Source organism: Taurulus bubalis, assembly GCF_910589615.1.
Source record: "Taurulus bubalis genome assembly, chromosome: 12".
Taxonomy (NCBI): domain Eukaryota; kingdom Metazoa; phylum Chordata; class Actinopteri; order Perciformes; family Cottidae; genus Taurulus; species Taurulus bubalis.
The window spans coordinates 19650792-19675266 of NC_136600.1; the positions used below are offsets into that span (position 1 = coordinate 19650792).

General features: G+C 41.5%; 2 protein-coding genes across 2 annotated transcripts; one reads left to right on the top strand and one right to left on the bottom strand.

Moving 5' to 3' along the window:
• Positions 1 to 308: 308 nt before the first annotated feature.
• On the top strand, positions 309 to 13357 carry LOC306745302 (DENN domain-containing protein 3-like; the record flags this gene model as incomplete). Its single annotated transcript, XM_079228056.1, has 27 exons — positions 309 to 392; positions 971 to 1160; positions 1271 to 1339; positions 1491 to 1606; positions 1762 to 1886; positions 1999 to 2110; positions 2707 to 2826; positions 2927 to 3025; positions 3626 to 3745; positions 4075 to 4190; positions 4395 to 4550; positions 4643 to 4739; positions 4836 to 4939; positions 5211 to 5398; positions 5514 to 5673; positions 5853 to 6048; positions 6176 to 6344; positions 8883 to 9142; positions 9245 to 9415; positions 9764 to 9893; positions 10121 to 10228; positions 10910 to 11049; positions 11311 to 11471; positions 11599 to 11735; positions 12100 to 12218; positions 12552 to 12689; positions 13139 to 13357. 27 exons carry the CDS (start codon positions 309 to 311, stop codon positions 13355 to 13357), a joined length of 3804 nt encoding a protein of 1267 aa, XP_079084182.1.
• A 1019-nt stretch (positions 13358 to 14376) lies between these two features.
• LOC306744402 (potassium-transporting ATPase alpha chain 1) lies at positions 14377 to 24140 on the bottom strand (the record flags this gene model as incomplete). Its single annotated transcript, XM_079227026.1, has 24 exons — positions 24005 to 24140; positions 23662 to 23766; positions 23432 to 23491; positions 21724 to 21927; positions 21398 to 21511; positions 21057 to 21191; positions 20564 to 20681; positions 20189 to 20457; positions 19901 to 19979; positions 19625 to 19744; positions 19354 to 19463; positions 19052 to 19186; positions 18610 to 18802; positions 18182 to 18357; positions 17897 to 18033; positions 17522 to 17672; positions 17090 to 17258; positions 16618 to 16772; positions 16271 to 16394; positions 15403 to 15548; positions 15128 to 15261; positions 14726 to 14827; positions 14507 to 14598; positions 14377 to 14405 (listed from the first exon to the last, which is right to left on the bottom strand). The coding sequence occupies exons 1-24, from the start codon at positions 24014 to 24016 to the stop codon at positions 14377 to 14379; spliced, it is 3069 nt and encodes a 1022-aa protein (XP_079083152.1). The 5' UTR covers positions 24017 to 24140.
• Between the last annotated feature and the right edge of the window lie 335 nt (positions 24141 to 24475).

Sequence of the window (24475 nt, forward strand, 5' to 3'; positions counted from 1 at the left end):
TTGTGTAAGAACATGTCTGAATGGGTCAGCGGCGGTGATAATGAGTTGGAACAAGCACTCATGTGACTTTATTTAGCTGAAAGATGTTGTTCTCATGCAGAAAGATGAAGACGAGAGAACTGTAACAACTGTCTGCCTTATTAACACACACATCAGTATCTGTCTCTTTATTTATACCTTTCTTGTACTCCTCTGTCTAACATCATTGCTCTTTTCGTTCTTTTGTCAGTAGTTGTGATCCAGCAGGTCTGAGTTGGCACCTGGGTCCTGTTCTGCTGGTCCAACTGGGTCCTGTTCTGGTGTCGGTGATGGCGGACCATCTGCCTCCTGTTCTGCTGGAAGCATGTGTGGTGCTCGGAGCATCTAGCGAGAAGCTCAGTGAGGTCTATCAGGTATAACTCTTTGATGAGTATGGTGAATACTGGTAAACCCCATGTTTTATTACCTTTTTATTTGTATTAATCAGGCTAGTCCAATTGAGATTACGTTTTTTTTTCTAGAAACCTAGCCAAGAAAGCAGTAACAATGCTAACTTTAAACTGCACAACTGTAGCATATCAAAATGCTGGTTTGATTCAAACCTCTCTCTTCCTGTTGTCCTTTTTATGACAAAAATATGCCCCCCAAAAATGTTTTAAAAGAAAAGAATTGTGTCCAGATTACCATTTACCAAGTGTCTTTAATATTTTAGACTCAGCAAAGAAGACTGTCTTTGGCATTGAATAATTGTGCAATAGACCAAGGGAGAGGACAACACAAATATTGTCTAAATAATGCCCAGATAACGATGATGCTCCGTGTCAGGATCAGTTAATCAGCATGTTCGAATGATATGTGTTTTCCTGCTCTCTTACATTAAACTCACCACATGAATGTATGTAGAATATGTGTAATGTAGATGCATATAACATGTATCAAAGCTAATTATAAAAAAGAATAGAGGATCCTTCCCTTCCTATCTCCCTCTCAGGCCATTAACAATAATGGATCTCCAGAGCGCCTCCTGTTGGATCCGGAGGTACTGCATGTCCTGGCGCCTCCCTTTGTTAGCAGACCACTAGCTGAGAGTGAAGCAGGGAGGCCACATGGGAAGAGGCGGCGCTCTTTTCTCCGGAGGAAAAGGGAACAACCTCCTCCAGCTGCAGCGACTCCCATCCAAGGTCTGGTGTCTGTTTGTTTGGTACTTCTATCCACACATAGCCACACGGCAGGCCGTAGTTTGTTTTTTCGCTAGATATTTGCCTAATTTAATTTGATGTCCTTTCAGCAGGCAGAAGTGAAGATGTCAGTGTTCCTATAGACATTGACCTCATGGCTTTACCTCAGCTCTGCTTCCCGGGTATTTGATACACACATATTTGGGTCAACAATTGAGATATTTGATTTTGAACTTGCATGTTGTATGGCCATACAAGAGTGAAAATGGATATATTGTAACAGTACTGTATCATGCCTATGTGGTAACATGTTTTTTCTCTTCTTGTTTCCAGGTGGGCTTCAAGTAACCAATGAACAGAAAGATGAACAATTCCACTTCTTGGTTTTCACTGATGTCTTTGGCAACAAGACCCACGGAGTAGTAATGCAATGTTACCGCCCCATACTGGTACTCAGTACTCCATGTTTTACTGCTACAATAAATACACATTTAAGATACAGACATATAACCATTTAGCTTGTGTCAATAACAGCATGCCCACAGTGAAAAGTAACATAACACTTAAATGAAATCAATTCATTCTCTTTCCTGTGTTTTTACAGGAAGGGACGTCTGCTTTACAGAATGGAGCTGGATCCCTCACGCTTTCTAAACTTTTCTCTGCCTACAGTTTCTGTGTCATATCCAAGTATCCTTACTTCACTGCACTCAAAGACTGTCTGTCATGGTGAGAAACAGTGTACTAAACCAAACCGCCTGGCTAATTAAATCGGTTTAGCTTTACCGAACAAAACAATTCACAATTGTCCCTTCTGTTTCTGTTTGCTCTTCTTTGTCAGTCTGTTAATCCAGCTCAAGACTTGTCGTTTATCTGACATGGAGGAGAGAGTGAATGAGTTTGCAACCAAACTTTCACTGGTGCCCATTCCCCCTCCTGGACAACTACATTTGGTGTGTGTGCAGGGTTCTTACGGTCATGGAAAACCTGGAGAAGTCCTGGAATTTTAAAATGGTTATTTCCAAACCTGGAAAAGTCCTTTAAAAAAATAAAATCCCAAAAGTTTTGGAAAAGTCATGGAAATGTGTTATATTCATGTGTTCATGACGTTCATTTACGCTGAGTTTGAAATAATGAATATGCTTTTAAAAGAAAGACGCTCAAAATATAAACAGGCATAGATACAGGCATCTATATAAATGTTTATTCTTTTAATCAAATTATTGTCTCATTCATTTGTGTCATTTAAGGTATACTGTATGCTTTAGAATTCTCAGTGTTAGTTACTACATTTTCTCACTTTTTCATGTTTACACCCAGATTTCACTAAATGTTTGGTCATGGAAATTTGGTTTAAAGTCATGGAAAAGTCATAGAAATCCATTGTTCAAAATGTGTAGGTGTGCGACATTCATAATATCATGAGTTATGTGGTTTATATTGCCGTTATGTGTGTGTACATACATTAATTGTCAGTCCAACCTGTGACTGATGCAGCCAGACAGACCACAGAAGAAAACCCACTATAACGTTGTTTATTTTATTCCAGACGTTTACCTTGTGTCCTCTGACCATTGTATTACCATCCAGAGAAGACAAAGACCATCCAGCTATAGATTTAGACCTCCATTTGCCTTTCTTCTGCTTCAAGCCGCAGCAGCTACTCCAGGTACTGCACACACTTGTTGGGCTGATGTAAGTGAACCAGGAAGAAGCTGCTATCAACTCTTGTCTATGTCTCCTTGTCTCTGTTTTACCCGTCTCTGCAGGGGCTGTCTTGTCTCCTGCAGGAGCAGCGGGTGGTGTTGTTTTCTGCTGACTGGGCAAGACTCACGCTGGTGGCGGAGAGCTTCTTGCTTTTTCTGCAGGTACATTAAAAAATCAGTGTCTGCAAAGGCCACAATGTGCTATATTCCACATTCAGAGCATTGATAACGCATCAAACTATTATCTATGCAGGGATATACAGTAGAGTAGACCTGAGTGGAGAATAATGTCGCTCTCCCTAGAATCTTCATTTAATTTAACTCAAAACATACAAAACTCATACGTCATACAACTATGGTATCATAATCATTTCATCAAATCAAATAAAGTTGGTCCTCCTGTTTTTAAACACAACTAAAACATTGATCTTAGAAGCAAAGTTCTACATGGCTTCTGGTTGTTTAAGTAAAGAATAGGGCTGCTGTTTAGAAAAGGGACTTCCTGTTGATATTCAGTCAAATAAAAGCTCCTTTAGCGTGAATATATCGTTGGATGCTAAAACTGAAGCACAATACTTTCAATATTATAATAGTAATGTATTCACATTTGTAGCTATTCAGTTTTAAACCGTACCTTACTAATAACACTTACTTAACATTGAAAGGGGTCGAATCTATCAGGATCCTTCACAAAGCCATCCGTCCTTTTATCTTTTCATCTATTAATTTGTCCTCCGTGCCTCTCTGATGTTTCTTGTCCAGCCTCTGTCGTGGCAGCAGCCTTATGTTCCCGTTCTGGCCAAAGGCATGCTGGACTTTCTCATGGCCCCTACCGCCTTCCTCATGGGCTGCCATCTCAGCTATTTTGAAGAGGTTGCTACCGTGAGTACACAAGCCTCCAAATCATGAACATTTATGCCATCAAAGTTTTAAGAAAAAAGAGGGGGAGGGTGACGGGGGTAATTGGAATGCGGTGAGGGAGATGTATATTGTATACAAATATATGGTACAAAATACCCATCTCTTATTTAGAGTTATGATGAAAAGAGTAGGTGAGCGTGACAGGAGTCAAGCCTTCTGCTTCCGACTTCAGGATTTTTAGAGGCCTGGGTTCTTCTAAATAAATTATTCACAGCAGATTCAATTTAATTTTAGCAACTTTTATGCACATATCTTTTCATCACTTTTATTCTTGTTCTTCCTCCATCCAGGAAACAGACGATCTGGTCCTAATCAACATAGATAACGGAAGTGTGTCCACTTCTTGTTCTGAGACTCTTGACCTCCCAGAGATTCCCCCGGCTGCTGCAGACTGCTTCACACAGAGGTGCTCACAGTAATGTTAAGATTAATACAGCTACTGCTAATTTCTAGAGAAGTACTAGAGGATTTACTTTACAGAAATACAAACAAACAAAATCAGATTTAGACTTAAATTGTTGATTTGCAGCTTTACTGATACTTTTCTCAAACTTGGTAAGAGATATGAATATGTTTCTTTTAGTTTATACAGTATGAGTGTGTTTTGCAGGTGTCAAACACTGCAGATTCATTTTGACCTGTATCAGTGCCACCATGCAAGCTGCACTGACATCAGTGAGCAGCGGGCGCAAAGAAGAGCGTGGCAGCACAACCTCAACCTCGACATCCAGAGGATCACGCTGGAACTGATCGTCAACATATTCAGGTTCTGTGTGTGTTCTTTCTGAGATAGACAGGATGGTTCCCCTAAAACAACGTGTGTTTTCTCATGTATACATGTGTGTGTGTATATAACAGGGATGTTAGCAGTCATCTAAACTATGAACACCGAGTGTTTAACAGTGAAGAGTTCCTGAAAACCAGAGAGCCATCTGAACAGCTGTTTTACAAACAGGTAAAACTCACTTGGTAAAACAAGATTATAATTTTTTTTTTACTTTAACTTGAATGCCGAGGTGCTCATCTTTAAATTGACGTGGCTGTGTTGCAGGTGTTGGAAACACACATCTTCCATTCCTTCCTCAGGGATCGTCTTAACAGGAAAATGGACAACTTTGCTCGAATGGAACTCAGCACTCGTTCTGAGATGCACAGGTACATTTATAAACCCATCTAAAAATACATGGCAATCCAGTTGCTGAAGCCACATTCAGATGTAGTCAGGCACACCTTTAGTATCAACACAAATACATACCCGACCACATTGAACTGAGTTCACTGGCTCAGTCAAACAGTTTCTACCAAATAATCACTGTAAACCTCTTCTCTAACAATATGGCTATTTTTCCCGCATACTTTCTTTATCTTCTTTTTTGTGCTGGAAATGCACCCTTGAAAAGCATTGTATCTATCACGTGTCGTTTAGGATGAAGGCTATGGTTGAGGTCCCACGCAGACCCACCATGCAGGTGATTCAAGCCCGGAGACAGAGCACTATTTCAGGGAGCAAGATGAGTAAGAGACTGGGGATGAGCCTCCCTAACCTCGGAGACGATCAAACTCTCAGCCTCAGGAGAAACTCAATGCTGAGCAGGATCATTACGCCCAATCCCGGTGAGACTTCAACAGAGGCACAGTCCAGATATAGACAAACAGAAACGTCTGGAAACGATTAAACCTTCCTCTGTTTTCCTCCTCTTCACATTTTCCCTTCCTCTTTGTGTCCCAGCGCTGAGATCTCCTCCTAAACCAGCAAGAGTGTTTAAGCTCCCAAAGTTCCCAGCCTCTCTGTCATTCCACTCTGTCCAAGGTTATTACAGTGAGCTCATCCAGCTGCTTAGCCAAGCCATCTTCCTTGTCCAAAAGGAGGACTCTATGCTGCTGGCCAGGTATTCTGCTTCTATTATTTGTGAGGCTCCTTATGTCATCCTTTCTCTGTCATTCCTGTATCCTTCATTTTTATTTGTACAATCAAGTGTTTTACCACTCTACACTGTTGGTCCTCAGTTGCTGATCTTCTTCATTACAAGAAAGACTTGACGATTGATTTCAATACTTCTCTCTGTAGATTCTACTACTTGCGTGGTTTCATTAACACATTGTGTCTGCGGCGGCTGGACGCTCTGGGTGATTTCCAAAATCTCTACAAGACCGACACCGCCATCTTTCCCACAAAGCTGGTCACATGGCTCGTGGCCTCACTGCACCGGGACGAGAGACAGCAAGCTGACAGGCGGCCTGAACTCAAGAGACTTATCCTCAGGGTCCGTCACTTTTTGTCTTCCCGTCTTGTAGAAGTGGTGGTTGGAGGGCAAACTCAACAACATGTTTGGTGGTTTTGTAAGTAGCGATGGTGGACGTGATCGGGTCTTTTTTATTCTCATCTGTTAGATGAAGACAGAGAATGAGAAGCTGTCGGTGCAGCCGGACGACCACGTCAAGAAGTTTGCGCTTCCTCGAAAGCATCTGCATCAGGAAGAGTTTGTGCGTTGCGTTCAGGAGTGCGGCATTGTTAAGGACGTAGCAACCATACATCGTCTATTTGATGCTCTCACTAATGGTAAGGATCATATGTGTGTGTGGTTTAGAGATCTCTTTTGGAACTGGATATATATATTTATGAATTTAATAGAAGCTTGCAATATCAAAGCTCAAACTTAAAAATGCTCTTTTGAATGATTGGTAAATCTTGAAGGCATTGTGTTTCTTAGGCATTTTTCTGAATCATTTGATGGTGGACACATAAGTGACTATCTCGGTAATCATTTTCTCCTCAAGCCTTACATGAAAGAATTTAGAATCAATTATATCTCAGTCCAATGAATCGCCACCTTAACGTGGTGGAGGAGTTTGAGTGGCTCAGTGATCCTGGGAGCTATGTTGTCCGGGGCATCATCCCCTGGTAGGGTCTCCCAAGGCAAACAGGTCTCGGGGGAGAGCCCAGACTAAGAGCGGTTCAAAAAAACCCTGATGAATAGCAGCCCACGGTCTGAAGTTACCTCGCCCGGACAAGGGAAACCGGGGCACCCTCCCGGAGCCAGACCCAGGAGGAGAGCTCGTCGGCGAGCGTCTGGTGGCCGGGCTTTCGCCCATGGGGCCCGGTCGGGCTCAGCCCGAAGAAACAGCCTGGAGCAGCAGTCACCCTGTGGACCCACCACCTGCGGGGAGAATTAGCGGGGTCGGTCTATGTTCCAACCCTCACCTATGGTCACGAACTCTGGGTCATTACCGAAAGAACCGAAATGAGCTTCCTCCGTTGGGTGGCCGGGCTCAGCCTTAGAGATAGGGTAAGGAGCTCGGACATCAGGGGGGAGCTTGGAGTCGAGTCGCTGCTCCTTCGTGTCGAAAGGAGTCAGCTGAGGTGGTTCGGGCATCTAGTCAGGATTAGGATTAGGGTTGGGCACCGGTTCCAACACGTCCGGTACCTACCGGACCGAAAAGCAACGCAGATTTCGGTGCTTCCTTCCGGTGCCTGAGCCGATTTAAATACTTTTTTTTTACACTACTCTGTAAAGGGGCACGGTATATAGATACTAAAAAGGTAGCGCGGTACCCGTACGCTAAAAACGATTATTAAAATAGCGCGGATCAGAGTGCACTCGCTGCTCTGCTCTCTGTCTGCCTGCATGCAGAGCGGGGCTCGAGGGGGCGGGGCTTCCAGGGCTCACACACACACACAGTGCGCGCACACAGAGATCGCTGGAGACACGAGCACGAGCTTTAGAACGTCCGTCCTCGGCTTGCTGGAACAAATCTCTCCAGTTGATATTAATGATAACGTGTAGTCCAGTAAAGCAGCAGTTTGTAGAATCCAACAGTGTCTGAGTTCTGTTGCACACGGTCCCATCAGGCCACCTGATGCTTGTGTCTGTTCTTTTTTAAATATATATATTTTTTAGTTTGAAGTTAAAAGGTTTGAAGCTGTAGTTTGAAGTGTGTTTTGTATGTACTTATTTATTTATATATATAGTATACTTAAAACAGTTAATAATATTGTTCAATTTGAAGAAAAAAAATTGCCTTGGCAATAAAAAAGTAACGGTTCAGGCACCGTTTAGGCACCGGTATCGTTTTAAAAGTATCGGTTTAGCACCGGTATCGGAAAAAGCCCAAACGATACCCATCCCTAGTCAGGATGCCTCCTGGACGCCTCCCATTAGAGGTTTTCCAGGCACGTCCAACTGGTAGGAGACCCCGGGGAAGACCGAGGACACGCTGGAGGGATTATATCTCCCGGCTGGCCTTGGAACGCCTCGGGGTCCCCCAGAATGAGCTAGAAAGTGTTGCGGGTGAGAGGGAAGCCTGGGTCGGCCTGCTGAACCTGCTGCCACCTTGACCCGACCCCGGATAGGCGGCTGATAATGGATGGATAATAGATATATCTCAGTAATCATATTCTCCTCAAGCCTTACATGAAAGAATGTCGAATCGATTATATCACTTGTTGCCGATATGGTGTAATCAGGCAGTCATTAGAGGATCTGTTGCACTCGTTTAATCTGTAAGCGTGAAGTAAAGTATGTACAGCACGCTATCTTTTGCACACACACACACACACACACACACACACACACACACACACACACACACACACACACACACACACACACACACACACACACACACGACCAGACAGAGACTCCTGGACAGGTTGTGGAATGGATGAGCCAAACAATATTTTATCAGAACAATGGATCAAATTCATGTTTAAATTAACGTTAGAGGATACACCATCAATCACGAAACAATGGGAATTATTACCCGACAACTTTGTTTTTTTTTCCTCAACATGGTTTTCCCCGTTTTGGTTTTGAGTTTTATCTGACGTGAAGGGCAATCATGCATGACCCAATGGAATAAAGAAAATGCTGAAGGCTTGTAATTGACGTGTAGGAGTCTGTTTTGACCACAACACTGTGGATCCTTGTAAATTCAGTCGGCCATTTAGTCACACATGAAGAACAATAATATGCACTATTCTAAGACATCTGAGATTCAATGTGGAACTAACTTAATCTCTTTGAATGAGGGGCTTAATGTATATGTTCAGCTTGAAATAGCGCATGTTTTCTCCCCCCTCAATGTCTCTTTGTCCCAGGCCAGGCAGAGCAGGTCGACCCCGAACTATTCAGAGTCTTCTACACCTTCTGGAAGGAGGCGGAAGCCGATGCACAAGACTTCAACTTGCCTTCTGAGGTCATAGACCATCTTGACAATAGCGAGTGTGTCTACAAGTTGTCGTCATGTGTCAAGACCTCCCTTGGCGTCGGTAAAATTGCCATGACTCAGAAACGTCTCATCTTGCTTACTGTTGGACGACAGGGCTTCCTGGAAATCACAAAGTTCAGAGACATACAGGTCAAGTGTTGTTAACGTTCTCTGAAATCATGTTATCTTTGGATTCTTGATTCATAATCCTGCACTCCTGTTTTATTAAATGACTTCCACATCTTTGTGCAGGAGGTGAAGATTGCCTCAGCTCCTTTTCTACTTGTTCGTGTTCCTTCCCTTCGTATCAAGACCTCTGGTAGGGATGAGGTGTTTGAGGCCAATCTGAAGACCGAGACCGAACTCTGGAACCTTGTGGTGAAAGAGATGTGGGCCGGACGCAAGATGGCCGACCAGCACAAGGTACAACAACGATTGGTGGCCCACCACTGAAATAATAAACTCCCCATTTTCAAAAACTCCACAATCCATGAAGACAACACTGTATCATCGGCCAAATTTATACCATGGTGAACTCTGACCTGTGACTTAAATTACAGGGAATTACTGAACAGTGAATATTTGGTGTAAATTTGACCTCCCAAATGCTTCCAGTGGGCTTAGCTGCTGCTGACTAATATGGGCTGACTGGGGATTTAGTTACTTTGTGACTAAATAAGTCCATTTTCAATGCTTTTTAAAACTTGTCTTGCCCCCCTTGATAGTGTACTATGCTAACATTTCTCTATGGTTTATTTTTCGTCTCTTTAGGATCCTCAGTACATGACTGAGGCTCTGACCAACGTTCTGTTAATGGACGCTGTCATGGGCTGCCTACAGACACAGAGGTCCATCATTGCTGCCTCAAAGTTGGCCTACTTTGATAAGATCACACATGATGGTCTGAGCTCAATCTTGTGCTACTTCTAAATAGAATTACTTGGATTATATACATCAACAACATTGCTGGATAATTGTCTGTAGAACTAATTGATCATTCAATTTATTTTAGCTCTAATTCATTGTTTCTACTATCTCTCTCTCTTTCTCTCTCTCTTTCTCTCTCTTTATACCCTTCTTCATTCACCTTCTGTGTCATATTGATACATTGGTTCTTTCTCTGACCAGTGCCCATGATGGTACCTACAACTACGTCAGAGACTCTAAAACACAAGATCAACCCATCACTGGACCTTGCTGAACCTCAGACTGTCCATGTGCTGCTATACACACCAGGTACTATGAGGAGCAATTCATAAAGTGTGATTATCTGAACATTTTGGTGCTGTACTTCCACTCAATGTGTCTCCCCATTGTCTTCTTGTTGTTATTGACTGTCCTTTATAGTTTAGAGCAACAAAGAAGTTTTTTGTAATGAATGTTTCCGTGTTCACACACTGAACCCCTATATGAGCAGAGAGATTCTCATATACTTTGTAACTGCTTGTATGGCAGCAGATGCTCCAGTGAAACATATCCACATAACCTAATTAGTCTTGCTGTGCTTTGTATTAGCTGACGGGATAACAGCTGTTAGTGTAAACAAATGATTGACTGATAGAGAACAAAAAAACACTGGAGGCTACTGGCTAGATAACTAAAGTTCAACTAAATATAGCAGATACCATTTTTAAAGAAAGGTTAGCCATAGCTGAAATATGCTTTGATATAATGTGCATTGATTTGGTATTCATTTCTTTCAAAGTCCCTGACAACTAATTGTTTTCCTTTCTATGTGTATTGCCATTGCCACTGAAGACATTTATGAATAGTGTGGCCTACTATGAAAAAAGCAAAAACATGAATTTCATAGTGGTGGTGTGTCCCTACACACTAAACCACCATGCATGCAGCAAGCTCTCACAATCCACAATCCGACTGCTCTCTCACCCTCTGTTTCTTTCTGGCTTACTCCAGGTCAGCTGACTTGCAATGATTCAAAGAGTGTGATGAACCCAAAGCTGTGGGTGGCTCTCAGTGGGGGCAAAGTTGTTGTATTCGACGCAGCTAGCTGGTCCATGCTGCAGGACTGCATCCAGGTCGGAGCGTCGCAGCTGGTGAGAGGATTGCTATGAGTCACATTTATTTCAAGAGGAACTCCACCAACTTTACACATCAAAGTGTCACGACTGTCACGTGGGAGGCTGAAGTATAAAAATGAAAAATACATCTGGTGATTTGGATATATGAGCAAGAGAGTCAAAGGTCAAGGACCCAATTGAATGCATACTGCATGCAGCTGCAGTATGTACTTAAAGTACAAATAAAAAGTATGCAATTTGGACTGCAGTAACCATGTCACATCTTCTTCTATGTAGAACTGCATGCTGGGATTGGTCCAGGAACAAGTGTGGATTGGATCTCAGGACTCAGTCATCTACATCATTGACACTCACAGCATGTCCTGCAACAAACAGCTGACTGAGCACAGACAGGAAGTGACTGGACTCACAGTGGACCCCAGAGATCAGCACAGCAGGTAGGGACGTGATTATCTCTAGATAAGATGTCAATTTGATCAAGTTAAACATTAATAAAACGTTTTATAAAGGTGAGTAAATGTGTAAATATAAAAGTGAAAGCTTCACCCATACTGCCTTTCCCAGTCAGCAGACATACTCCTGCAGCTGTGATGGGACGATTCTGCAGTGGGACTCGGCTAGTCTCAAAGTGAAGCGACAGCTCCACCTAAGCTGTGACCGTCTCTCCTCCATACAGATCTATGATGGAACACTGTGGTGCTGTAAGTGCACACATTTTCCTTTCCATTCTCCTCCTTAGCACTTGTTATTGCTCATTTATTTCATTCACTAACACTCAAATAACAAACTCCTGTCGCATGTATTGCTCTCCACGGAAAGCTTCTTTGCTGCTCACTGGCTGAATGTACCCAATTCTGTCTGTCAATGTGGCTTTTCATTTTCTTCTTTGCCAACGCAGTTATCCTTATTTGATAGTGTAAACTAAATGGCGACTATAAGACCTACATCCCTCTCTAAACATGCCTGAACTTAACCGATCGCATCTACACATTACTTTCTAAATGCACCTTACCAGCAGAGAAGATCCTGATAGTGGCTTGTTGAAAAGTGTCTGTGTATGTGCAGGTTGTGACGACTGCGTTGTGGAACTGAAAAAGAGTGGGACACCACAAAGAAGAGTGGAACTTCCTGATGACGTGCGGAGCCTGCCCACTAGCTTCAGCAGCTTCATCGTCATCCCAGAGGTGATTTTGCAATCCTCAGCTAATATGTGCCACAATTAAGCAAGTTAGCAGCCATTTAGCAAGTCAGTCATTTAGTTTGCTGTTCAATCAGCAATTCAAGTGTGTCAGTCAATTAGGAAACAAAACAATTATGCAAGCCTGCATTAGAAAGTTTAGTGAAGAAAAGAAATGCTGGCACCTATTTAGCTTATAATGTAGCTGGAACAAGTCACTGCAACCACTGAAACTGAGAGGTTCAGGAATTTACAGACGACTTGAAAATGCATAAACAACCACATTATATTGTATTTGTCTGTGTAAACACCTTTGGGCTTTTTGTATTGTTTGTTGCAGCGAGGTCAGTTGTGGACGGGCTGTGCAGACTCAGGGGAGTTGTGTCTCTGGCACACGAACGACCACAGACGTCCATCCAAGAGAATCTCTCTGCCAGGCAGCTCAGGAGTCACCTGTATGATTCGAGTCAAGAACCAGGTGAGCTACGATATATGACTGTTGCCAGGATTCTAACTTGCTTATATACGTGTGTTAAACACTTCCATTTTTTTGGGGTTTATGGAAACACAAAGCAGATGTTGATTATTGAGGAGGTGTGGATTCACGTCATAAATGATTCATTTGTTTGGTGCAAATGTGTTCATGTGAAATATTGCATTTCTTTAAGGATTACAAACATGCATATTGGAGTGTGTCTGTATAATAGACAACTTATGAATACGTCAAACTATAGCTGCCCTTTTCTTTTTACCTGTAATCTTTTTAAGTGGTTATGAAGTTTTTTTTATATATTTTAACTCAAACACCTTTTTTTGGTTTGTGTTGTGGATTCCCCTCTTTCCACATTTCCCTCTTTCTTTTACCCTCCTCTTCAATTATCACTTAACCCCTGCTACCTTTCCTTGACACCCTCTGCTACCCCTCAGATCTGGGTGGGCTGTCGTGGCCGGAGCAGTGTAGGAGGCCAGTGTGACGGTCAGCTGAGAAGTCAGGTGTTGGTGATAGACGCAGAGAGCCACACTGTGGCGAAGGAGCTGCAGGCCCATTCAGACAGCATCCAAACACTTTGCTCTGCCGAGGACCGATACGTGCTGAGTGGCTCGGCATGCCGAGATGGCAAGATCGCCATCTGGAAAGTCGAGTAGAAAGAGGAAAGAAGAAGTAGCAAAAAGGTACTTCTGAGTACATACACTAGACATGATACATGTTTGCCCTTTTGACTGCGAGAAAGGAGAACAAAATGGTGAAAATGATAAATGAAACAGAGGTGCAGAGGAAAGTTCTTTTCTCTCACTTGGTGGATATCTTTTGTGGCCATATTACAATACTATGGTACTCCAGTTGTTCTGCTGGTGGTTAAAGACACGCAGCTCATGATATGTTTAGACTTTTATGGAAGAGAGAGCCCATGAACATAAATATGATGTACTGTATGTGAAAGTGATTTGATTTCTGACACCAGTCCTGGACTATGAAGAGCATGTCTTTTTTTTCTTTGAAACAAGCATGCACACAAGATGTGATAAAGGTTGAGTCTGTGCCTTAAAACTTGATTTTTGTCTCGATGTCGACAGCAGTAAGACATTAAAACGCTACAATGATTGTCATTCATGTTTCTTTATCAAGCAATGATAATACATTCCATTACAGGTGTGTGTGAGGCTATGCTAGGTTCCTTACGTTTTGTCCCCTCCAGACAGATGCAGATCATTATTACATTTATAGTTATAGACCATTAAATGTCATAATGGTCTGGCCCCAACTTCAACTTGAGTGAAGATACAACCATAAACAAAACATACACAAATCAATACAGAATTTTAAAAAAGGAGCACTACTTTTGTTATCGATTTGAGATCATCATCCGTCTGAAAATGTTTTATAAATACAATGCAACCACAGTCAAAGAGTTGCAACACATTACATTTGTGTTAATTATCAGTTGGTGACTTATAATTATTACCTTTTTACTTATTTAGGCAGACCCTTGGATATTAATGTAATGGTAATATGAAAAGACAATTCAAGCTATAAATACAGAGATCACAAAGTAATGTAGATGTATGGTGAATTGGGGATGGTCTTCTGGGTTAGCAGCATTCTGTGTATGAGTGATGCTTTCATGCAGATGGATGGATGAATGACAGAAAGAGCCTCTCTGGTCTCAGTAGTATAATTCCTGATCCCACCAACCTGAGAGATTACAAGACATGGATTAATGAATACTGAATAGATGTAGAGATGTTAATAGTGATGTTAACGGTTAGAAGGAAGGATAAAGAATATTGGCTTACTTCCTGGATGTCTTCTGACTCCTAATTTCCTGATCTCATCATAGACAAAGATTAAAATACCATATGGAACAGGAACAAACCACCACTGGACTCTTTAGAAAAAACACAACATGGAACATTAGGTCACATGCTTGTAGTGGGAAAATTACAACATGCAGACCACTTTTCCTTCTAATGCAGTCTGAGCTTGGATTTTGGATCAGCACTGTGTGCCTTTACCTGATAGGCATGAAGTTGAAGATATTGGGCATTCCAGGGCAGTAACAAAGCAGATTACCCAGAAGGAGCTGGAAGACAATGGCAGAAACCAGGACGCGGTTCCTGCGCAGAAATAAGCACAATTAAATCATCAAGCAGGGGCTGTTTTAAATGATGTGACTACAAGGCAACAAGGGATAACCATCTTGGAATAATACGTGAACACTCTGAAGCTGGAATAATGGCAAGTTTTCCTGTTTTTTCCCATTCTGTCAATTACTGTGAATGCAGCATACACTTTGGAGGTGTTAATGTATGCATGACACAGACACAGAATTAATACTGTACATGTTTATGTGTTAACTTTGACTATTACGATAAATTATGAAGAGCAATGCATGTTAGGGATGGGTCGTCACTGACCTGAAGAAGCCTTGCTGGAACACAGAGAGACGTCGAGTTTTCCTGATCAGCACATCTGAGATCTGACAAATCTCTATGCTGACGAAAAATACAGTGTAGCACGTATACTGCTGGTACAACCTCTGACTGAAGGACTGTAAGCAGAGGACAAAAGGGGTTATTTGGTTACTATGCTTTAACAAATTTAACTATCGCTTTGACCCAAACACTTTCTGTAGGATTAACACATGAGACAAAAAAGGTTTCCAAAGGTAGGATCTAAAGTCTCTACGAACCCATTCTTGTCCATAGCTGTCCTGTAAGTCTTGAAGATGAACATCCTCCCACTGAGAACGCAGGCCGATACAATAGAGCGGAAACCAGCCCTCCTGGGCCATGGCTGTGAAATAATCTGTAAAACCTGCAAAAGACTGGATGGCTCCTGAAAACAAGAGGAAAAAGAAAGGAAAACATTGTCAATACTATCTTAACAGTGTATGAATCTAGCTCAATGTCCTTGTGTCACAATGCAGAGGGATCGTGGCTCAGCCTCCCCCAGAGGAATTCTTGTTACGGGTATTGTCTTTTCTGCTGTATTGTTCAAAAGTGTAACATTGGAAGACGTGTCAAGCAAAGTTTGTAGGTGGGCTGTCCTTGTATTTGTTTGTGTGTTTTATTCAGTCAATCATTACAATACAATAAGTAAAGCCACAATTTAATATACAAAAACAGAGAGACTGAAAAGGTATAGGTGGAAGCATAATGCTTATATATTCCTATCCTAAATTATTATCAATTAAATCAGATAATTAATTCAATATAAAGAAAAAAATTAGAAAAAAAGAATATATACATACATTTAATTCACACTTGTAACCCTCAAAAATAGTTTTATAAACAATCCTTTTGAAAACCAAAAATGAGTTGACCGTTCTTACATTCATGTTAGCGTTGTTCCATAATTGAACTCCTCCAATACAAATAGCTTTTTTTTAGCTTTTTGTACAGTAAACTACAGTTTTCAGTAGTTTACTGTATTCACAGATCGTTTGTCTATTTTGTATCTAGGTGAAGTACATATTCAGTCCAACATAACTGCTCTTAAATACAGTGAGTAATGGATACATATGTTTTGTTCACCGGCACAGACACACACAATCTCACCGATCTGGAAGTATGAGTACACGGCCAGGGCTTCGTTTACCAGACGATGACGACGGGGGTCCCTGGGCTTCAGGTTCATGATGTCACTCTCTGCTTTCTCATAAGCCAGAGAGACAGAGGGGTACTGTAAAGAAGACACAGGAGTGACTTCACTATTAAGGTCACCAAATCACTCATTATAGAAAGGATAAGGGGAGTGTGTGGCGATTCAAAGTGTACAGATCAAAGTGAAATGTAATCAAATATTGGACAATTGTCCTCTTTGGAAAAAAAAAAGACAAGGGCTTGTGTAATGGCCCTAAGTAATTTGCTTTCTTGCTGATCTGGTACTAACGACAATTACTCACAATGTCAGTGGCCAGTTCGATGAACAGAATAGTGATGCAGCCCAGAGGAAGAGGCACACTGCAGGTGATGTAGATCAGGTATGGAGTCAGCTCAGGAATGTTCTTGGTGAGTGTGTAGGCAATAGACTTCTTCAAGTTGTCAAAGATAAGACGGCCTACACACACAAACACACCTCAACTCAATAAATTGGCTCAATATACTCTACCCACTATTCTTTGCTAAAGTATATTTTTTTCACTTTTATATGTACTTAAATTGATGCTAAATACGATGCTTTTTGAGTTTTAGGGGCTGGTACTTTACGGCAATCTAAGTACTTTAACTATTCTATCTGTTTTACTTCAGATTCATTGATAATATTTAAAACAACGGAGACATCATCATCATCCATGTACGACCACCATCAGATGATCGAATGACCATTGAGCCGTGACCCAGACCGTGAACCTTGAGTTAAGATGGTTTTCTCACCCTGCTCCACTCCAGTGACAATAGAAGCAAAGTTGTCGTCCAACAGGATCATGTCTGCAGCGTTCTTGGCAGCGTCTGATCCGGCGATTCCCATGGCGACACCAATATCAGCCTTCTTAAGAGCCGGAGAGTCATTGACACCATCCCCTGTCACTGCGACAATAGAGCCCTGGGTGGGGTGAAAAGAAAATGAAAAAACATCTTCACAAGACTAAACATGTAGTCTGATCATACATGCTGGATATTAATACATGCAAACCAATCTCCTCCCCTGCTGCATCCTCATATATGATCCTCCCAGGGGACCATATTTAATTGTATGCATTGGACACATATTGCTTTTAAATTGTAAAATAAATGTACCTTAATCATCACAGGATTAAAAGGACACAGGTAGTAAAATGAGTCGTGTGTGTTTTTGTGTGTATTTACCAGACGTTGACAACTCTCCACAATAATCAGTTTCTGCTGAGGAGATGTTCTCGCAAACACCATCTCGGGATGGTTTCGCAGAGCGTCATCCAGCTCTTCGCTGCTCATGTCTTTCAGCTGACCACCACTGATCACACAAGCACGGGCGTCCCTGCACACAGACAACACAGTGGCAGACAGAGTTACAGAAAACAAATAGGCAAAGGAACATGCATGCATTCAGACACTGCAATCCAGTGACATGCTTGCAATAAGACAGTGATGTAGAACTCTGTAGTTGTGTGTTGTAGTCACACAGGAAGAAATAAGTTTATACTGCAATGGATTGTTCCTTGATATGTCTCGGGGATGAGTTATGTTATGTTAGTTCAGTACCTCTTGTTGACTTGTTCAACAGGAATACGCTTCCTCTGCGCAATGTCTTCCACTGTTTCACTGCCTTCTGAGATGATACCAACGTTAGCGGCTATTGCCCTTGCTGTAATTGGATGGTCCCCAGTCACCATGACTACCTAAAGAGAGATTGTATATATGTATACATGTATGCGCACACAAAGAGGGAAATTAACATAACGTCATAAAGTGAAATATGCAGTCTCTTGCACATATTTTTTCTTTCTTTAAATCGAAACTAGCCCAAATGTGTGAATGTGAACACACCCTGATGCCAGCAGTACGACATTTCATCACTGCATCAGGGACAGTGGCTCTTGGAGGGTCAATCATCGAGATGAGGCCAGCAAAGCACAACCCTGACGTGGGGAAGTTCATCTCATCGGGGTCAAATGGAGAGCCACGAGGATATTCCTTCTCATTCAGATAGAGGTGACAGAAACCTAGCAGGTTAAAAGGAACAGCACAACTAATATAAAGTTTCTATTGTATATTTTAAAAAAGATAGCTACAAAACTAAATTGTAGAAATTATACTGATTGTGTATTAAGTGACAAAGGCTTTGAAGTTGTACATGCCACACAAAATCATACATTTGCCTGTAAAAACACAACATTTAAGTTTCCTTTTTTATATACTGGTAAAAAAAGTCACACGATTAGGTAAAATGTGGGTCATAAGAAGTACTCCCTCACCCAGCACTCTCTCTCCCAGTCCTCCCAGGTCCATATAAGCTGTCTGAAAGGCTTCACTCCACTGTTCATCAAGAGGCAGCTCCTGGCCTTTTATCAAAATGGTGGAGCAGCGCTCCAAGATACGTTCCGGTGCTCCCTTCATCACCAACAGGTAGCGAAGGTCCAGAGGATCCTCCAGTTCATGGATAGATAGCTGGAGATATATATATATAGAGAGAGAGAGAGAGAAAGAGAGAGAGAGAGAGAGAGAGAGAGAGAGAGAGAGAAATGGTTGGTAGAAGCAAAATACAAATAAACAGAGCACCTAGATCCACCATGAATCAGGATTATAGTACATTAGTATTATCAAAGTAGGAAATTCCAATGATAACATTAAATATAATAAATTATTTTGCCCCCTAAACTTCTGGTTAATAATGTAGTAATTGATCAAGGATGTTACCTGGAACTTGTTGGTGGAGTTGAAGGGCACTTCCACTGCTTTCTTGAAGCGATCACGGTAGTCGACGACGTTCCCAACAGTGAGCTCGGTGAACTTCAGCAGAGCAGTCTCTGATGCATCTCCTACCACGAGCCTCTGCGTGAGACACAAAGAGAGAAAGGGAACACATCTTTTCTCAGAATAAATTGGAGGAAGAAACTGGCTTCTCTAAACCAAAAATAACAATGTAGCTAGAGCAAGATGTGGCATGTTGTCAGCTCACACTGATGTTGGCAACAAATGCCTGAAAACTAAGCTTGTACCCTAGGAATTGGTATTCCTTCCTGATCCGGTCTGAATGTAGCTCTGTTGCACAGGGTAGCCACCCTCGCCAGTGAACGCCATGTTTCTGATGACTGGTCAAAACTCTGGCCTGGAAAACACACATCATCATATTAAAAGATTACTCAAATGTAAAATAATGTTAATCCACCCTTATGATATCGACATTATACCATTAGTCACAATAACAGTATTGATTGATTACTAAAGGAAATGCTTTGAATAATAATAAGCTTTTCTTCATGTGTTTACCTGACTGATCTTCAGTGGTATCAGCAGCGTGGATGTGGTTGTCGAACCAAAGGTGAGCAACAGTCATCCTGTTCTGGGTCAGGGTTCCCGTCTTATCAGAACAGATCACGGAAGTGGAGCCTAAACACACACAGTTTGATGGGTTACACATGTACACTGTACATACATGCGTGCCGTAATAACTTAATAGAGAACAAACTTCATCTCAAATCTGTATATCATAATGTCCCTGAACTCAACAGGAACAGGATATGTCTGGTGTTTAGACACACAAACCTAATGTCTCCACAGCCTCCAGGTTCTTCACAACACAGTTCTTCCTGGCCAGTCGTTTAGCAGTCAGAGACAGACAAACCTGTTGACAAAGACAGAAAGGAAGTTACATATTGACAAGTGAGTTATCCACATACATTGTGCATGTATTCACTAATGCACAGGCTGTGATTTTGCACGGGTAGCTTCATTTATAAATGAGCATGCATACAGTCCAGATGATAGACATAATGGAAACAAGACAACACACGACAATGGCTTGATGAATTCACATTTGTTGAGGTGACTCACAGTAACTGTAGCAAGTAGCCCCTCTGGCACATAAGCCACCACGATAGCCATGAAGAAGATCATGGCTTCCAGGAACTCATATCCGATGAACATGGCAACCACAAAGAAGGTAAACCCGAAAAAGATTGCAAGACCGGCGATGATGTCAACAAAATGTTCGATTTCTATGGCAATGGGTGTCTTTTCGTTGCCGACGCCACTCGCCAAGGTGGCAATTCGGCCAATGATGGTTCGATCACCAGTGCTAATGATCATGCCAGTAGCTATACCTGTAAAGAAAAAGTTGTTCTTGAGTTCACTAACTAAAACATACTGAAATAAATGACTAAATAGGTAATTTCTAGTCCAGGGTGTGTATGCATACAGAGTATGTACCTTCCAGACAAGTTGTAGAGAAGAAAGCAATGTTTCTAGTCTCCAGTGGATTCTCATGAGTACATTCTGGATTCCTGGTTTGCGGTTCAGACTCGCCTGTCAAAGACGAGTTGTCCACCTGGCACACAAAGTATATTCAGATGTAGATCATTACATGTACATATGATAAAATGGGGTGGGAATGGCCCAACAATAATGCCACAATTCAAAAGAGTGATTTAGTCTTCCTCTGTTTTCTGTTTATTAAAAATCATTACCCCAACTGGCTAAAATAAAATACCTATGTCAATACTTACTACATTACACTGGCTGGCCTACTCAGGATGCTATAATAATTAGTTGAAATTGGTATTTCAATTACTAGAAAACCAAATGTAGACAGAATACAGTACACACATGTGAAGCTAATAAAAGTCTGAGCTTGAATCAAGACATGTGTCATTAATCCATATGAACGTTATACAGCATAGTCTAATGTATGCGTGTGATCTACCTTGCAGGCCTGACTAGTGATGATGCGAATGTCAGCAGGGACTCTGTCTCCTCCTTTGATCTCCACCAAATCCCCCACCACCAACTGGCGGGCGTTGATCTGGTTTTTCTGGCCATCACGGATCACAATGGCTTGCTGTTTTGGGATAAATTAGAAAAGATAAAAAGAGATAAACACATGGAGAAAGACACAGAGTGAGAGCGGAAAACACAAGCGTGAAAGAAAAAGAAAAAGAAAAAAAAAAGTTTTTAAAGTGATATGACAGACAAGCAATTGATATTACATTCTAACAATGTGCAGACACGGAGTTGCACTCTCTAAATTGGTTATGTGCGACTGACCTGAGGCACCAGATTCTTGAAGCTGGCAATGATGTTGGTACTCTTGAATTCTTGGTAGTAACCAAAGCAACCAGTTACAACGACGACAGCAATGAGAGTGATGGCCAAGTACAGCTGGAGTGAGAAAGAAGATATTACCAGACAAACAGATCACTAGCAATGACTGTTGCTGTTTCTTTTTCCTTATTTTCTCCGTCCCTCTCTGATCCCTCCAGTTCAAAGCAATACTTTGAACTGGAGCAATAATAGCCCAAAATGCTTTTCTTTCTCTTTTTTTCCCCACAGGGCACAAAAGGAGAAAAACTTTAAATGGAAATGTAACATACATTGTCAAAGCAGGTGACGTTCCCTCTTGCAAGTTCAATTCCGAAGGCGATAAAGCAGATGCAAGCTGCGACCCACATCAGACACTGCAGCCCTCCAGCCAGCTGCCTGGCAAACTTCACATACTCTGGAGTTCCTTTGGGAGGCTTCAGTTCATTAGGACCATCTCTCTCCAAGACTTGGGCGGCAAAGGTGGAGGTCAAACCCTGTTGATGGAGAACAGAAAAAAAAGATTAAATTGGTGAGTTTGGTTAAAACAACTTTAAAACCACAAAGAAATGGGAGCTTGGTAACATCATGAGCCTAATGGGCCTACACAGAGTGAAATGGGGAGGATGTTGGATATGGGTGAAGGGAAAAGGATGTAAGTGCATAAAATGTTGGAGAATCAAGTGAAAAACTTACAAAACACCTCATACAAACACCAAGCAGTTTTATTGAGTTGTATGTAATTTATGAGAGGTTCTTCTTATAAAGTACTCAAAATATCTTGCCTTGTTATCAGATATTTTGCTGATCGTTAACCAAGCTGTGACCGAACTTTGTTGTTGCTCCTAAAGTTAAAATTCCTTTGCACAAAAAAAAGTTGCAATTTTGCTTCTGTGAACTGATATTTGTCATATTTTATCATTTATATACTTGATGGTGAAATAGTGAAGCTCAAATATGTTGTTTTTGTACAATTTGATTATATGCCCATTTTGAATATACGTGCATTGACTTAAATAAACCAGTGTCACCATAACCCACAGTCAAATTCCTTTTAGAACAAATGTCCATGCTGGTAGAATAGCCCTTTTATGCAGAGAACACTTTGTTTTTAGCTTTCGGTCTAAAGGACCTTCATCAGAGCATACATGGTTCAACAAATGTCCATACATTCAAAGGAAATTCTCCATGCTTTCTGCCTGTACTTTGGCTGTTCATGTGATGTGTTTCAGACAAAACTGTTAGCCACGCTTATATATCCAACTGCTTTCTTTTGTGTTTAGGAAACGAGAGGAAGAACAGCGGAGGAGAAAAGTGCTGTTGCTGCACTGCTCTCTGTAGGTTGCAACTTAAGAGAATGCTGCTCACAACCTAACCAATACAGGCTTCGACATCACTGATACGGCATGCTTGGACGTTTCAGCCTTGAGAGCAGTGCAGCAAGTGATTCACAGTTGGTGTATCATGTGAGGATAAGGCTGGAGATATTCATAATAACATTATAAACTATTATAACTCCCATGAAAAGACCTGAGGCCACAGTCATTAGTCCATCTTCAAATGCTTTCCAATGCCCTCATTTAGCCAAAATGTTTGGATATCATCATTTAGACTTGCAGTTCCATCATGTGAGCAGTTACTGCATTCAGCTGGTGCTGCATAACAAAGCTTAGCACACTCCTGGAACTGGTCGATCAAGTTAGACCAACGCCCACAGTTGTTCAGGTATTTGTCTTTATGAACGGAGCTGAAGCATGATGTATCAGCATAGGCTCTATAGCTCAGTGGTAGAGCACTGGTCTTGTAAACCAGGGGTCATGAGTTCAAACCTCATTGGAGCCTAATTATTGTATTTTCTTTATCAGTTGTGGTCCTAAACAAACCTAAATTACCCAAAACACTTACAGTTTATTAAAGGAACTACTTATGCCTGATTTGAAGACACTAGTTCAACATTACAAACATTAAAGAAACAAAGTAATTATGTAAGAAATGTCTTACCTTGGTAACATTAGTGTTGTACCTCAATTCTAGTTCTTCAATTGTAATCTCATGGTCGTCCTGCAGGTTGAGACAGATTGCAACATTCATTCAGAGCAACCCAAATGTTTAGAGGGAAGCTAAGAATCAATCCAGGGGATGTATTCATACTTCATGCTTACAGAGGGTCAGAGAGTTCATTATTAAATAGTCTCAGTACTCTGAAGCCGGAGGCGTTTGTCTTTACTTACAATATCCATTTCTTTCTTCATGCCCTCCATTTTCTCCTTCCTATTCATCTTTTTCTTCTTCTTCTTTTCCATCTCTCCATTCATCTCAAACATGTCGTACGCGTCCTAAAGGCAGATAGTCATTGACAAAGTGTTTACATGCATACACAATTGTATGACTTATGGATTTATCGAGTGACTTACCAACATTAACTAAATTACCTTAGTGATTGGAAGAATAACTTCAACACAACTATGCCGAAATAACTTGTAAAAAGTATTCGTAAAGTAAGGTCCAGTCTATCTAAAAGCCCGACCAACAATTCACAAAGTGAATAGTTATCAGCTCTACAGGGTTTCCTACCTTTTTAGTCATGGTTGCAGGTATGTTAGGGGACTGCCCTCCTAAATCAATAGAGGTCCAGACCACTCGATCCTTCTTCTTGGCCCCCGGAATTTTGGCAGTCAGTTCGGGTGCAGTCCCAAACACACACCCTGTTTTTCTCTCTCTCACACACCCCACACACACACACAATGGTCAGAAACAGTACAGGTTTTCTGGAAAAGCCTTTTATAGGCACATGCGCAGAAACACCTTTGGACACATACACACATTTATGTTTAAACACGCATGTCAAGACGACTACCTGCGTAAAATGGTACCTCAGGTAGCAACAATGTCACCTCTGGCAGGTCACACACAACACACACACATACAGAAATACATTCATATCACCCTATGCTGGTATCTCTTATCTACCCTCTGCACGTTTCTTTTCCTGATAAACTGATTGGAGTAAAGAGGAAAGGAACAGTGAAGGTTAACACAGACCAA